Source organism: Microcaecilia unicolor, chromosome 9 (genome assembly GCF_901765095.1).
Source record: "Microcaecilia unicolor chromosome 9, aMicUni1.1, whole genome shotgun sequence".
Classification (NCBI taxonomy): domain Eukaryota; kingdom Metazoa; phylum Chordata; class Amphibia; order Gymnophiona; family Siphonopidae; genus Microcaecilia; species Microcaecilia unicolor.
The window spans coordinates 108,563,648-108,580,219 of NC_044039.1; the positions used below are offsets into that span (position 1 = coordinate 108,563,648).

At 43.2% G+C, this 16,572-nt stretch overlaps 1 protein-coding gene across 2 annotated transcripts in view; it reads left to right on the forward strand.

Annotated features, from left to right (window-relative positions):
* The window catches only part of RALGAPA1 (Ral GTPase activating protein catalytic alpha subunit 1), an 882,008-nt gene that overhangs the window by 180,665 nt on the left and 684,771 nt on the right, over positions 1 to 16,572 (forward strand). For both annotated transcript variants that reach the window (XM_030214290.1, XM_030214291.1), the window contains exons 13-16: positions 6,903 to 7,051; positions 8,371 to 8,500; positions 10,476 to 10,713; positions 10,928 to 11,089. In XM_030214290.1, the coding sequence (XP_030070150.1) occupies positions 6,903 to 7,051; positions 8,371 to 8,500; positions 10,476 to 10,713; positions 10,928 to 11,089 (679 nt within the window). The remainder of the gene's footprint in view (positions 1 to 6,902; positions 7,052 to 8,370; positions 8,501 to 10,475; positions 10,714 to 10,927; positions 11,090 to 16,572) is intronic.

Sequence of the window (16,572 nt, forward strand, 5' to 3'; positions counted from 1 at the left end):
CATCTGCAATTGCACTAATTCGCCTCTCACTTTTTTAAGATCCTCCCAGATCTGCGATATAGGGTTCCGCTTACGTTGGTTTTCTAAGCAAAATAGTCGTGTGCGCAAGCTAAGTGACTGTTGTCCTCTTTCCCTTTTCTTGCGTGCCCTCCCCCACTTAATCAGGGTCCCCCCTCATCACTGCCTTCAGAGCATCCCATAGCACACCATCGGTTACTTCTCCACTGTCATTAAATTGACAGAATTCCTGTATATTAGGCTTAATCTCTTCCCGCATCCTCTCCTCCACCAGTAGTGATTCATTAATTCTCCAATATCCCCGCCGTTTAATATGGCCCCTTCCGCTAAGTCTAATCCATACTGGAGCATGATCCGAAATTTGTATGTTCCCAATATTAGCTTCCTCCACCTTGTGCCATCCATTTCGGTGGACCCATAACCCATCTATATGAGTATAAGTTTGGGCAGCATGTGAATAAAAAGTATAATTACGTTGCACTCCATGTAGCAATCCCCAGCAATCTACCACCTCCAAAGTCCGTAAGAAATGCAATAGTGCTTTGCGACTGGGACCACTATACTGGGACTACTATACTGATCTAGGCATGCATCAGGGGCAACATTAAAATCACCCCCCACAGAGGGAGGGGGAGGGAAGGGAAGGAAGGGAGAAATAATAGGTTCACTGTGTTATTGATTCTAAGTTATAAAGATTTGACTTATGTTAGCTAATTAATCTGTTTATATTTGGATATGAGGATTGTAAATGCAGAATTTATTGAATAAAATAAAAATAAATTGGGAAAAAAAATCACCACCTACCACCACCACCTGTCCCCTGACGAATTCCTGAATCTCCCCTAGCAGGGTTTGAAAAAATCTCCTCTGACCCACATTCAGGGCATATAAATTAATCAATGTAAGTTCCTTGCCCTGCAATGCTCCTCGCAGGGCTACACATCTTCCACTTGAGTCCCGAAACTCCTGCTGTATAATGAACCCACAACTTTGCCTAATTAGGATAGCAACTCCCCCAGTCCGTTTAGCTCCTATCCCCTGATGAACCACCACTTCCTGAAAAAGCCTACGACGTAACATATGGGCATCTCGCAATCTCAAATGTGTTTCTTGCAAGAATGTCACATCCCACTGCAATCTGTTCCACTCCTTAAAAACCAAAGTACGTTTTCCCTGACTGTTGAACACATTTACATTCCAAGTCCCCACCATTAATGACTCCCCCTTCCCTGCCCCCCCCATCATCCGCCCTAGATTGCTCCCAAAAGTAGTCCCCTTATTAGCCCCTTTTTGTTGATCATGTCCCCTCCTCTGCCCCAGACCCCACCCCTATCCACCCCTTCCCTTCCCCTCCCATCTGCTGATCTCTTCCCTGTCAGATCAGCCATCCCAGAGGAATAAGCTCAGTGTCCAGGAGGCTTGAACCTCCGTAGCGTAATTCCTGAGACACCCTCTGCTTACATCACTCCCTTACTCCCTCCACACACACACACACACACTTCCAGTAATGTCCCAAAATGATTCACATCCCCTCAACTCTTCCCCATAACATCAACACATTTTCTGTCTTCCAAAATTCACCCCATAGTCCCCACCCCCTTCCCCCATCCACAACAGATCCACATGCAAAGGCGCCAAAAAAGAAGAAAAAAAAAGGGGGAGGGGAGCAAAGAGCATCAACCCTCTGATATCGTCTTGTCTACACAGTGTCCTCAATAAGACCGCCAAGTAATCCTTGATAATGGACACTCCTCAAGAGACATGTTTGTATGATTTCTTCCCTCGATATACAACTTGCTGCCATGCCGAATCCGCTCTGGGTGTCATAAATGATATTTGCTTTGTCTGTTCAGGAATCCCAAAACACCCCAGGGACCTCAGTGTTGTCCATGCTTCATCCGAGGTCTTCACTTTTTGCGATTTGCCTTCCACAGTAAGCCACACCGCAAACGGAAATGGCCACCTATATCGAATCCCCTTGGACCTCATGAACTCCGTGACCTCTCGAAAAGATCTGCGTTTCCGAAGAGTAGACCATGCCAAGTCCTGGTACACCCCAATCTTACAGTTTACCAGAGAATTTCCTTCTGTTGCCTTGCTTTAGCTAGGATCCGCTCCTTGGTGGGATAGTCTGCAAAACATACCACAATGTCCCTTGGGGTGGAATCTCCATGGCCCGATGCGCTCTCTGAATTCGGAGCTCCACCTGTTGTTCCTCACCAGCTGGATTTAACAAATACGAGCAAAACTCTTTGATTACTGCCTCACAGTTACTGAAAATATTCGTTTCCGGAATTCCTTTAAATCTCAAATTGCATCGTTGAGACCTGTTTTCCAGGTCTTCCAACTGCTCTTTCAGCTGTAGTATTTCCATAGTATCCGTAGTCACGGTTTTGTGAAGCGTTCCTATATCGTTTTTAAGAGTCCCGATCCCATCCTCCACCTCATTTATTCGGGTGCCCAATTCTCCGAATTCGGCTTTAATATCTTTCAATGTATTTTGTACATCCTTGCATACCCCCGCCAGGTTGGCTTTCAAATCCTGGAACCAGCCCACCACATCCGACATAGTTATCTCTCCAGCGCCGTCTGAGCCTTCATTACAATGTTCCTCCTCTGAGTCAGAGGGAATCGATGCTATCTTTTTTACATTCGACCCTGGACCCGCTGGATCTGACTTCTGTTTCTCGCTCTGTTCTGCCAAATATTGAAACCTTTCCAAGCTCTTTTTTGGCAGCATGACTTTGGGACCTCTCCCCCAACAGTTCCGACATCGACAGGCTTAGCAATGTCTCGGGAATTGCTTTAATTTTCAATAGCCCCTGCGGAGCCTCTCGACTATGCTTCCATCCTGGACAGTAGCTGGGTGCTTTCACTTTCAATATCCAGCAAAGTACATCCATACTTTACAGTTAAGTAGGCTACTGTAAAATCCTATACATCTGTCTGATGCCCCCGATTCTCTTCCCCACCCCTCCCCCTTCCTGAGAGTCTTTCTCTCTTCCTTCATTTATGTGTTGGACTAAGGCTGCTTTTGAAGAAGGCATGGGACAGACTTAGCCTGAAGACTCTGGAAGTACATCTTCCATAGGGCTGTCTCTGAGCTTACCAGCAACTCTGTGATTTCTTTGAGCAGAAAAAATCAGCCATAGCCGGATGATGTCAAACTTAATGACATCATCCAGCTTTGCAGACTAAAGATTTTTTTGAGCAAGCATGGACAACTTATGCAGCTGCTGCCTCACCATTCTCCTTGGTCTAATTTAATGAGTATTTTTGTTGCTCTCTCATTTTTTGATGTTCGCTCCTAAATTTTTCTTTTCTCCAATTTCATCACTCCTTTTCCTTCCTGCCCCCCAAAAATATTTAGCAAACATTTTGACTGCCTGCTCCTAATAACTGAGTTCATCTTAACCAGCCAACTTCTCAGCATGCTTAACGACTTTAAAAAATGCTCATGTGGGTAGAAGATGATATCCATAGATACCCACCAGCAGTGCCACCATTGTTTGGGACCAAATTATTCCTAATTGCATACACTGCACCAGGATGTCCCCCGGCACAAGATTGGGCAGAACTACACAATGAGAGCCTTTCAGTTTTCTCACTGAAGCTCGCATTTGCCATCTCAGACATAAAAAGGTGAAGCTAGAGATTGTGTACCCTTAACAGCCCTGAGTATTTCGATTGGAAGGAAATAAGAAGTACCAATTGACTCCTTTCTTCTTTGAAGAAATCATGATGATGCCCCACAGAAGACACTTCTCAGAGAATGAACACTTGGCACAGAGACTATCAGCACATTAGATGAGTGTTACATAGCAGTCCCAGCTGGCACACAAGGTGCAGCTAGTTATAACACAGACGTCAATGCTCAAGAGCATGTGGTGCAGATGGATTCTCTGCAGAACATAAAATGAACTTCATGATGAAGACTTCCATGTAGATTGATGAACAGCAACCCTAAGCAAGCAATGCTACTACTTATCACTTCTATAGTACTACTCAGCACCCACAGCACTTTACAGTTAAACATAAGAGATGACCTCTGCTTGGTAGAGGTTACTATTTAATTGAGTCAAGCAGACAAGACACACAAGATATTAGAAATTCCAGTTATTAAAAAAAAGGATTGAAATAAGGCTATAAGTACGTAATTAAAAGTAGCCTTGAAAAAGTGGGGTTTTAGTCTGGATTTAAGTACATTTGAGTAAGCAAGTCTACAAGGCTTTTTCAGTTATGGTCAACTCTCCCCAACACATACCTGTCCAAGTTGCCAGCATAGTAATAGATGGCAAATAAGGACCATTATTGTCTTCTCTAGTCAGCCCAATAAGATAGCTAGAGTTGTACCTGCTGGTCCTTTCTGTTCCTTTTTTAAAGTGTAAAAGGCATTTAAGCTTTGATTTAATCCTTTTTCTTTATAGGGATCCTCTGTGTTTATCCCATACCTTTTTGAATTCTATCACTGTTTTTGCCCACCTTCACTGGGAGGGCATTCCAGGCATCTACCAGCCTTTCTGTGGAAAAAAGTGTTTCCTGATGTTGCTCTTCAGCTTATTTCCTTGCAGCTTTATTTTTATCTCCTCTAGTTAAACAACCAACCTTTCTTTATCTCGTATCTCTCCTGTCCTTCCTTTCCTTTAGGATATACATATTTAGGCCTTTGTCTCTTCTCGTACATCTTGTGCAGACCACCTACCATTTTTGTTGTTTTCCTCTGAGCTACTTTAATTTTCTTTAAATCCTTAGTGAGATATGGCCTCTGAAACTGTATACAAGTATTACCACCACTTCCCTTCTGCTGGTTATCCTCTCATGCAGCCTAGCATCCTTCTGGCTTTGGCCACCACCATGTCACATTGTTTTATCAGTTTGAGATCCTCGGGTACTTATGACCCTGAGGTCCATCTCCTGGTCTATGCACATCAGCTTCTCTCCTCTTATTACATACAGCTCATTTGGATTTCTGCACCCAAAATACATCATTCTGCATTTCTTCACATTAAAGCTTAACTGCCAAGCATTGGTCCCTGCTTCTCAGTTTTTATAGATCACTTCTCGTGGTGTCCACTCTCTTGCAAATCTTCATCATCTATAAAAAGGCAAACCCTTCCTTCTAACCCTTTAGCAATATCGCTCACAAAGGCATTGAACAGAATCAGTTCCAGGACCTATCCTGGAGGCATTCTACTACTCAATTGTCTTTTGTCCAAGTGAATGCCATTTACCACCACCCTCCCATCTGTCAAGTCAGCCAGTTTCTAATTCAGTATGTTGGAACCCATTCCCATGCTGTTCAGTTTATTCATGAACCTCCTATGAGTAATTTTATCAAAACCTTTTCTGAAATCCAAGTAGACTTACAAAACCTTCTACTGTATGTGCCAGAAAATACACGTGAACTCCTGTATGTCCCTATGCATATTTTACAAAAGGCTCCATGTTTGGCAAAGCTTTTGTAAAATACAGGATGAATTGAGCACATTCTTACCTGGATGTCTCTATTCCTATTTTGATGACCCATTTAAAATGGGACTTAAAGTTCAGACTGTCATCTTTGTGCATGAAATTGCAATGCTGTACTTTTCTCAGAAGTCTCATTTTTGTCATTTATAAATTGCATTTCGTTTATAAGAGACATTCTGTAAAATGCATAGGGGAAATTGGTTTAATGTGTATTCTCACAAACATTTACCAACTTATTTATTTATTTATTGTTTGCATTTGTATCCCACATTTTCCCACCTCTTTGCGGGCTCAGTGTGGCTTACAATAAGATATGAATAATGAAAATACATTTGTTACAACTTGGTTATGGGTTATGCGAGATAATCGAATTATCATTAGGAATATCACAATGGGACATCAACATTGAGACATTGGGAGGAGACAATGGGAAGCTTAAGGGCAGTGTTAAGACACAAAGGCACATGGTGTACATATTTCTGTGAGTAAGTGTATGAGTAATGTGGAATTATGGGGGATGAGAGATCATAAGTGTATGTATGATGCATTGATGAACAGTGAGTGTGGACTCTATGTGTTTTGGTTCTTTCCGTAAATTGTCTCAAATAGATGGGTCTTCAGTAATCTGCGGAAGGATGCTTGTTCGTGGATCGCTCTTAAGTTGCGCGGCAGTGTGTTCCAAAGCTGCGTTCTCGTGTGAGAAAAGGTTGACGCGTGTAGCGTCTTGTATTTCACGCCCTTGCAAGTAGGGAAATGGAGGTTGAGGTATGTTCGGGAAGATCTCCTAGCATTTCTGGGTGGTAGGTCAATCAACTCGGACATGTAGGCTGGGGCTTCGCCGTGAATGATCTTGTGGACTAGTGTGCATACCTTAAAAGTGATGCGTTCCTTAAGTGGAAGCCAGTGTAGTTTCTCTCGTAGTGGTGTTGCCCTTTCATACTTTGGTTTTCCGAAGATGAGTCTTGCTGCTGTGTTCTGGGCTGTTTGAAGTTTCCTCAGTGTTTGCTCTTTGCAGCCTGCGTATAATGAGTTGCAGTAATCCAGATGGCTGAGGACGAGGGATTGCACTAGGTTACGAAAGACGAATCTTGGGAAGAATGGTCTTATCCTTTTCAGTTTCCACATGCAGTAGAACATCTTCTTAGTTGTGGTGTTTGCGTGGGTTTCAAGTGTTATGTGGCGGTCGATAGTGACTCCAAGGATTTTTAGCGTTTTTGAGATTGGAAGGTTTAGGTTTGGTGTATTTATCACGTTGAATTCGTTAGTGTTGTATTGGGAGGTGAGTACCAGGCATTGAGTTTTTTCTGCATTTAATTTCAGACGGAATGTGTCTGCCCATGTGTTCATGATGTGTAGACTTCATGAGAATTGTATGATAAATGTTTTCAAGTTTAATAACTTTTTTCTTGCTATAGGTCTTTATAACTAATGCTGCAAACATAATTCTCCTTGAGCCTGCCAATGAAAACAAAAGCCTTTTAAATGAGCACACGGACATGTGTAAGCGTGTTTTGAATATCTACCGCTATATGGTGGTGCAAGTATCAATGGACAAGAAGACTTGGTAAATAATATATAGATATACTCTTTCTAAATGTTATAAATATTCTTGATGGTTAGAGAGAAAATACACGAAAAACATGAGAGAATGGTATAAGGTGATGAGAAAAGTATAGAAATCTAAGCCGCAGTAAAATTTGGGACAGCAGATCAAGGAATCATCAGATTTTCCATTAATGAATACATGCAGGGCAGTTAGTTACCTTGCTGCTGTACCAAGGCCCTGAACTTAGGTGGAAAGGCTGTGGATTGTAAAACACAGTTGTTCATCAGTTGTTGAAAACAGCCTATTTTGTATAATATTAGAAAAATATGGCTACAGTATCAACTTTAACTCCTTAAAAACAGTCCAGCCGATGTTCAAAACAATTTAAGTGGGCAGAGGATGCTCCAATTGCTTGTCTGTGGCTAACCGCCGATATTCAGTGTCACTTAACCGGTTAGTGCAGCTAAATATTCACAGTGACTGCGCCAAAACCAGCTAAATTGTGGGATTTCTGGTGGCGGAGTACAGATTCTCTCCTCTTTCTTCCCTTCCTCCTGCACCCCATCCCAGACCCCCCACCCTCCATGGTCTGGCATCTGTCTCTCCCTCCCTCTGTTGGTCCAGTGTCTCACTCTCTCTTTCTCTCTGCTCCTCTTCCCCCTAGTCCAGCATCTGCCCCCTCTCTCCTCCCTTTGCTTCTCTTTTGTCCAGGTCTGTCTCTTTCTCTTCCCTTTGCTTCTCCCCCCCCACCCCCCCCCCCCACCCCCAGTCTACTATTTTTACACCTCTCTTTCCATTCAGTTTTTCTCCAGGTCTGTTCTCGGATCTGGCATCTGTTTAGCCTCCCCCCCCACGGCCGGTCCTCCAAATGCTGCAGTGCGTTGCCAGCACTGGTTGCGGTGAAAGAGGCCCCTCTGGCCAGCGGATCCTTTCCTCTGTATGTCCCACCTCAATGATGCAACTTCTGTGAGTGGGACATGAAGAAGAAAGACTCTGCCGGCCATAGAGAGGCTGCTTTCACAATGGCCTGTGCCAACAATGTGCTGCAGCATTTGGAGGACCAGCAGGGGGAAGGGGGGATAGGGAGGGAGGGTGTAACTTTGTAAGCCCTGAAATTTTGCTGGGCACACTCAGTGGTAGCTACACCCCTGCTCATCCCTCTCGATACTCCTCCACACAGAAGAACCATAGATCCCTCACAGGAAAACCTTGTATTTTCTAAACGTCAAAGTGGTACTGATTAAGTTTGTGTTATGGGTTTTCAGAATCAGAGGTGCTGAGTAAGAATTGAAGAAGAAAATAAAAAGCATAGCATGCTGATTCTGGTCTCTTAACAGGATACAACTGCTCCTTGTGATGCTGCGAGTCACAGAGTCTGTGCTGAAGATAAACCCTCAGGTTCTTGTCCAGTACCAAGGAAGAAAGAACCAACTCCTAGCAGGCCGACTTGCAGGACCTCTCTTCCAGGCAATTCTCTACAAATTTCATGTGATGTGACTTTAATTTTAATAGGACGAGAGCATGTTGTCTCAGAGCCAGACTTTCTCCTTGCACATTAAGTTTGAGTGTAAAATGGGTTTAAGGAATTTTAAAACACACTGTGGGCAGTTTTCATCATGTCTTTAGAGCTTGCAGTCAGTGTTTGAGCAAGTACTGTACTTTATACCCACATTTATACCTGCGTTAAAGCCATAGTAAATGTACTCAAGATACACAAGGAGATTTCAAAATTAGTAGTGTGCAAAGTTTTACTCCCTCAACCTCTTTGCACACCATCTCCCTCACGTTTTTGGGTGGGTAAAAGTATGCTTACTCGGACCAGAGTAGGTGCTTCTGTCCACTGATGGAAGTGGGGAAAACTTTTTTTTCAGGGGGCTTTTTAGGCAGGTAAATAACTGTTTATATGTGTTCAAAAAAACTTTCAAAATTATCTTCCTTGTGCCTAAAAAATGGTTTTGAGTGAAGATGTTAACTCTTAGAGGTTCCTTATCTCATTAAGATGTTAAAAGGCAAGTTGTCCTCAGTGAGCTGAAGTTCACAGATATGTTGGAATTTTTTGGCTTCTGTTGACTGCAGTCACAGACAGTAGTTCCCTTCCTGGGAGATTTTATTTATTTTCTGAAGGAAAGTCTGGGGTCTCCAGACAGCTGAACAGGCCACAGCATATTCTTAGAGGTTTAACTTGCATTCTCACATACTTTTGCCAGTTTATTAGAATTTCAAGAGTTTAAAGTCTAGAACTAGTCTATGAAATCACAGAGAACATTTTATTTTAATATGTTAACGAGAGAAGTCATCTTCTCTTGTTTTTTAAAATAAGTCCTTGCTCAAGTTCTTGCTTAGGTCTTCTTGTGTGGGAGCAATGATGAATCTTCACTGAGGGCTTGATGCACGAAACTTACCGTGCTTGGGGACGTTGCTTTAGACTGTTAGCCAGGTTAAAGCAAACATTATTTTGCCGATACTGCACAAAGGGGATTTCTGTGGCTCTAACTGTTGCCTTAGCAGCCACTGAGAATTCCATGCAAATGTATTACAATGAGCTCATTAGTATTCTAATGAGCATTCTGGGCAGTGCACACCTCTAGAGTGCCTAGCTCTAATGAGCTAATTTTTCAGCTGTTCTGGAGCTGTTGGAAGAGGAGGAAAACACAAACAGGTAGCTTGCAAAGGCTGCCTTCTTGTGCTCCCTCTCTCCTCCCAACCTTCTCCCTGTGAGACCCCACCGTTGAATCTGTCTGATTCCATGGTGGTCCCAGTGGACCCCGATTCCCTCCCCCCCCCCCCCCCCCCCCCCCCCCCCCGCAAAAAGAATCGCCTAGTGGTCTAGTGACTCCCTCCTGATCTCCCCCCCCCCCCCCCCCCCCCGCAAGAATGGTGGTCTAGTGACCCCCCGCCCCCCTGCATTAGAATTAGAAACCGTGGACTGGGTAATGAACAAAGCCAAAAGCAGACAAATCTATTGTAGAATTTAGAGTATGGGGGGCTATTAAAATCCCACACCACAAGAGTAGAAGTAGTATGCAGGTTCAAGGATCACTGGAAGTAGTTACGAATAGATAGGTGCCCTACCAAAAAAACATAGCAGCAAGTCCACAAAAAATACAATTCAGGATACAAATTAGAAAGTATTAAATCTCAAACTTCAAGGATCCAACATGTTTTAGCTAACCACCTGCTTCTTGATAAATCTTATCTTTAGGTTACAGTCCTCAAGCCTTGCAAATGCAAAAAGCCATAAAGCTCATAGGTACAGCAAATCTGGAATTTAACTGATCACTTCTGCTTATTAATGAAATGCCTTTATCATTGTTCAACTTGATAATGTGGCAATAAATTATCCCCACTTTAACACTGTAGTGTCATGGTACATTTTCTGTGATTTTAATATTTCTGCTTCATTGATAAGCAGATCTTGTTCCGCATTATTTATTTCTTTTAGACTCTTATAGTAGCCTGGATCAAATCAAGTTTACATGTGAACGTGTCTCGGGAACTTTGGGATGACTTGCTGTCTGTGATGTCATCATTGACATATTGGGAAGAGCAGGCCACAGAGTGGGCTCGCACCATGGAGACGTTGACTAAAGTGCTTGCTAAAAATGTCTATCATCTGGATCTGAATGAGTTGCCTCTGGATAAGTTAAGTGAGCAGAAGCAAAAGAAGCACAAAGGCAAAGGTAAAGCTTTAAATAAGTTTACCATTAGTGGTTGGCTAGTATCTCCAATTAAACAAGGTAGAACTGATTTTGAGCTTACCCAGTAAAGCACCTTCTAATATTTTAGTTAATGAACTGCTTTAATGTGTTTTTTCCCCCCCTGGAAAATCACTATAGGTAGGCCAGCACCTTCCCAGTGCTGTTGAGAGATCTTCAAATGTTTTTCTGTTTGTAGGATGTGGACATGAGTTCCATAAGACTTCAGTTGACAAGTCGTTTTCGCGAGGCTGGAGCCGTGATCAACCTGGACAAGCCCCAATGAGACAGCGTAGTGCCACCACCACTGGGTCTCCAGGCACAGAAAAGGCTAGAAGCATTGTTCGACAAAAAACAGTTGGTATGTACTGAATTTGGCAAGTCATTGAAATCAGGGGAGCATTTAGCCCAATAAATCTAATGGGAGTTAGTCATAGTTCCCTGTTTAATGAAGATCACAGTTCATTAAAATCACTAATAGATCTTTTCTTGGATTATAGACAAAGGTAAAAAAAAAAGTCATTATTTTCACTGAGGCTATCTGGTAAAAGTAAAGTTTTTACTGCTCTTAGATAGGACTTCCCATGCTGCCATGGCTCCACTGCTGCTGTGTTTCCTTTTTCTACTGACCCAATTGGCCATTTTTCCAGCAGGAAGCATGTTTTTTTTTTTTTTAACATATGTGGTTTTTTTTTTCTCCTGACCTCATTCAAGAATATTCTCCTAGTTAGTTCCCTAATAGGGCATTCAACTCATTTAAGATTTACTGTTCAACATTTACATAAATACATAAGTATTGCCATTCTGGGACAGACCAAAGGTCCATCAAGCCCAGCATCCTGTTTCCAACAGTGGCCAATCCAGGTCACAGATACCTGGCAAGATCCCAGAAAAGTGCTAAACATTTTATACTGCTTATCCCAGAAATAGTGGATTTTCCCCAAGTCCAATTTAATAATGGTCTATGGACTTTTTTCCTTTAAGAAGCCGTCCAAACCTTTTTAAAATTCTGCTAAGCTAACTGCCTTTACCACATTCTCCGGCAATGAATTCCAGAGTTTAATTACACGTTGAGTGAAGAAAAACTTTCTCCGATTCGTTTTAAATTTACTACTTTGTAGCTTCATCGCATGCCCCCTAGTTCTAGTATTTTTGGAAAGCATAAACAGACGTTTCACATCTACCCATTCAACTCCACTCATTATTTTATAGACCTCTATCATATCTCCCCTCAGTCGCCTTTTCTTCAAGCTGAAGAGCCCTTGCCGCTTTAGCCTTTCCTCATAGGGAAGTCGTCTCATCCCCTTTATCATTTTCGTCGCTCTTCTCAGCACCTTTTCTAATTCCACTGTATCTTTTTTGAGATTCTGTGACCAGAATTGAACACAATATTTGAGGTGTGGTCACATCATGGAACGATACAAAGGCATTATTACGTCCTACTACTGTTTATCATTTCTATAGCGCTACAAGGCATACGCACGCTGTACACCATACACACACAAAAAAAGACAGTCCCTGCTCAAAGAGCTTACAATCTAGATAAGACAGATAAACAGACAGAACAATTAAGGGTAAGGGAATAATAGGTGAGGTTGAAGGACAGGGCAAGTGAGTAGTGGTTAGGAGTCAAAAGCAGTGGTAAAGAGGTGGGCTTTAAGTTTGGACTTGAAAACGGCTAAAGATGGGGCTAGACGCACGGGCTCGGAAAGTCTATTCCAAGCGTGGGGTGCAGCAAGACAAAAGGAATGGAGTCTAGAATTAGCAGTAGAGGAGAAGGGGACAGATAAGAGAGATTTATCTACAGAGCGGAGTACTCGAGGGGGGGGGGGGCGTAGGGAGAGACGAGAGTGGAGAGGTACTGGGGAGCAGCAGAGTGAATACACTTATAGGTCAATAAGAGAAGCTTGAACTGAATACGGAAACAGATAGGGAACCAGTGAAGTGACTTAAGGAGGGGGCTAATGTGAGCATAGTGACTTTGGCGGAAAATGAGTTGTGCAGCAGAGTTTTGGACTGATTGAAGAGGTCACTGTCTTGATCTCATCTTCTCCTCCAACTGTTCACCCTCTAGTTTCCTTGCCTCTGATCTTCCCTCCTCTGATCACCATCTTATAACTTTCACACTTAAATCTCCTCTCTCCTAGTCCCGTCCTATCTTATCTAATTTATCTAGGAATCTTCACGATATTGACCCTTCATCTCTATCCTCCCATGTTTCAAACCTCCTCTCTACTGTGGCATCATCCACGTCTGTCAACGAGGCTGTTTCTTCTTACAACAATACTCTGTCCCCTGCCTTAGACACTCTTGCACCTTTGATGACCCGCCCTGTAAGGCGTACAAAACCCCAACCTTGGCTGACTTCCAATATCCGCTACCTACGTTCCTGTACCCGCTCCGCCGAATGCCTCTGGCGGAAATCTCGGGCCCTTGCTGACTTCCTACACTTTAAGTTCATGCTGACCTCCTTCCAATTTGCTCTTTTACGTGCCAAACAGGATTATTAAACAGGATTATTATATCCAACTGACCAACTCTCTTGGCTCTAATCCTCGACTTCTCTTCACCACATTGAACTCTCTCCTCAAGGTGCCCCCTCCCCCAACTCCCCCTTCATTATCTCCTCAGACCCTTGCTGAATTCTTTCACAACAAGGTTGAAAAGATAAACCTTGCTTTCTCTACCTCACCACCTCTCCCTCCACTAGTCCGTTCCCCTCTCTCTCCTTCCCCTCATTCCCTTTCCTCCTTTCCTGAAGTTACTATTGAGGAAACTACACTTCTCCTTTCTTCCTCAAAATGTACCACCTGTTCCTCTGATCCCATTCCCACCCACCTTCTTAATGCCATCTCTCCTGCTCTTATTCCTTTTATCTGTCACATTCTCAACCTCTCACTTTCCACGGCGACTGTCCCTGCTGCCTTTAAACATGCTGTGGTCACACCTCTCCTTAAGAAGCCTTCACTCGACCCTACTTGTCCCTCTAATTACCGACCCATCTCCCTCCTTCCTTTTCTCTCCAAATTACTTGAGCGTGCTGTTCACCGCCGCTGCCTTGATTTTCTCTCCTCACATGCTATTCTTGACCCACTACAATCTGGTTTTCGCCCTCTCCACTCAACCAAAACTGCGCTTACTAAAGTCTCCAATGACCTATTACTGGCTAAATCCAGAGGTCAATATTCCATCCTCATTCTTATTGATCTTTCCGCTGCTTTTGACACTGTCGATCACAGCATACTTCTCGATACCCTGTCCTCACTTGGATTCCAGGGCTCTGTCCTTTCCTGGTTCTCCTCCTACCTCTCCCTCCGCACCTTTATTGTTCACTCTGGTGGATCCTCTTCTACTTCTATCCCTCTGCCTGTTGGCGTACCTTAGGGTTCTGTTCTTGGTCCCCTCCTCTTTTCTATCTACACTTCTTCCCTTGGTTCATTAATCTCATCCCATGGCTTTTCCTACCATCTGTATGCTGATGACTCCCAAATCTACCTTTCTACCCCTGATATCTCACCTTGCATCCAAACCAAAGTTTCAGCGTGCTTGTCTGACATTGCTGTCTGGATGTCTCAACGCCACCTGAAATTAAATATGACCAAAACCGAGCTTCTCATTTCCCCCCCCCCAAACCCACCTGCCCGCTCCCCCCGTTTTCTATTTCTGTTGATGGCTTTCTCATTCTCCCTGTCTCCTCAGCTCGAAACCTTGGGGTCATCTTTGACTCTTCTCTCTCCTTCTCTGCTCATATCCAGCAGATTGCCAAGACCTGTCGTTTCTTTCTTTACAACATCCGTGAAATCCGCCCCTTTCTTTCCGAGCACTCTACCAAAACCCTCATCCACACCCTTGTCACCTCTCGTTTAGACTACTGCAATCTGCTTCTTGCTGGCCTCCCACTTAGTCACCTCTCCCCCCTCCAGTTGGTTCAAAACTCTGCTGCCCGTCTCGTCTTCCGCCAGGGTCGCTTTACTCATACTACCCCTCTCCTCAAGACCCTTCACTGGCTCCCTATCCGTTTTCGCATCCTGTCCTCCAGACTTCGCGCCTTCTGTCTCGCTGCACCCTACGCCTGGAATAAACTTCCTGAGCCCCTACGTCTTGTCCCATCCTTGGCCACCTTTAAATCTAGACTGAAAGCCCACCTCTTTAACATTGCTTTTGACTCGTAACCACTTGTAACCACTCGCCTCCACCTACCCTCCTCTCTTCCTTCCCGTTCACATTAATTGATTTGATTTGCTTACTTTATTTATTTTTTTTGTCTATTAGATTGTAAGCTCTTTGAGCAGGGACTGTCTTTCTTCTATGTTTGTGCAGCGCTGCGTACGCCTTGTAGCACTATAGAAATGCTAAATAGTAGTAGTAGTAGTAGAGGGATGGTTAAGAGGGAGGCCAGTGAGAAGCAGGTTACAATAATCAAGATGAGAGGTAATAAGAGTGTGGATAAGGGTTCTGGCAGAGTGCTCATTTTTGTTTTCCATTCCTTTCCTAATAATACCTAACATTTTATTTGCTTTCTTAGCCACAGCAGCACACTGAGCAGAAGATTTCAACGTATGATCAACGACAACACCTAGATCCCTTTCTTGGTCTGTGACTCCTAACATGGAACCTTGCATGGCGTAGCTGTAATTCGGGTTCCTCTTTCCCACATGCATCACTTTGCACTTGCTCACATTAAACGTCATCTGCCATTTTAGACGCCCAGTCTCCCAGTCTCGTAAGGTCCTCTGGTAATTTTTCACAATCGTCCAGCGATTTAAACACTTTTAATAACTGTGTCATCAGCAAATTTAATTACCTCACTAGTTACTCCCATCTCTAGGTCATTTATAAATATGTTAAAAAGCAGCGGTCCCAGCACAGACCCCTGGGACCCCCACTAACTACCCTTCTCCATTGAGAATACTGATCATTTAACCCTACTCTCTGTTTTCTATCTTTTAACCAGTTTTTAATCCACAATAGAACACTACCTCCTATCCCATGACTCTCCAATTTCCTCTGGAGTCTTTCATGCGATACTTTGTCAAACGTCTTCTGAAAATCCATATACACAATATCAACTGGCTCACCTTTATCCACATGTTTGTTCACCCCTTCAAAGAAATGCAGTAGATTGGTGAGGCAAGATTTCCCTTCACTAAATCCATGCTGACTTTGTCTCAATCCATGCTTTTGAATATGTTCTGTAATTTTGTTCTTTATAATAGTCTCTACCATTTTACCCGGCACTGATATCAGACTCATCGGACTATAATTTCCCGGATCTCCCTTGGAACCTTTTTTAAAAATCTGCATTACATTGGCCACCCTCCAATCTTCTGGTGCCACGCCCGATTTTAAGGATAAATTACATATTACTAACAATAGCTCCGTAAGTTCATTTTTCAGTTCTATCAGTACTCTGGGTTGAATACCATCCGGTCCAGGAGATTTGCTACTCTTCAGTTTGTAGAACTGCCCCATTATATCCTCCAGGTTTATAGAGAATTCATTCTGTTTCTCCAACTCAGCTTCGAATACCATTTCTGAACGGTATCTCGCCCAAATCTTCTTCAGTAAAGACCGAAGAAAAAGAATTAATTTAATCTCTCCGCTATGGCTTTGTCTTCCCTGATCGCCCCTTTTACTCAGTCATCTAGCGGTCCAACCAATTCTTTTGCCAGCTTCCTGCTTTTAATATACCTAATAACATTTTTACTATGTGTTTTTGCCTCCAATGCAATCTTTTTTTTGAAGTCCCTCTTAGCCTTCCTTATCAGAGCTTTGCATTTGACGTGACATTATTATTTTCAGTCGGTTCTTACTTCCATTTTGTGAAGGATTTTCTTTTAGCTC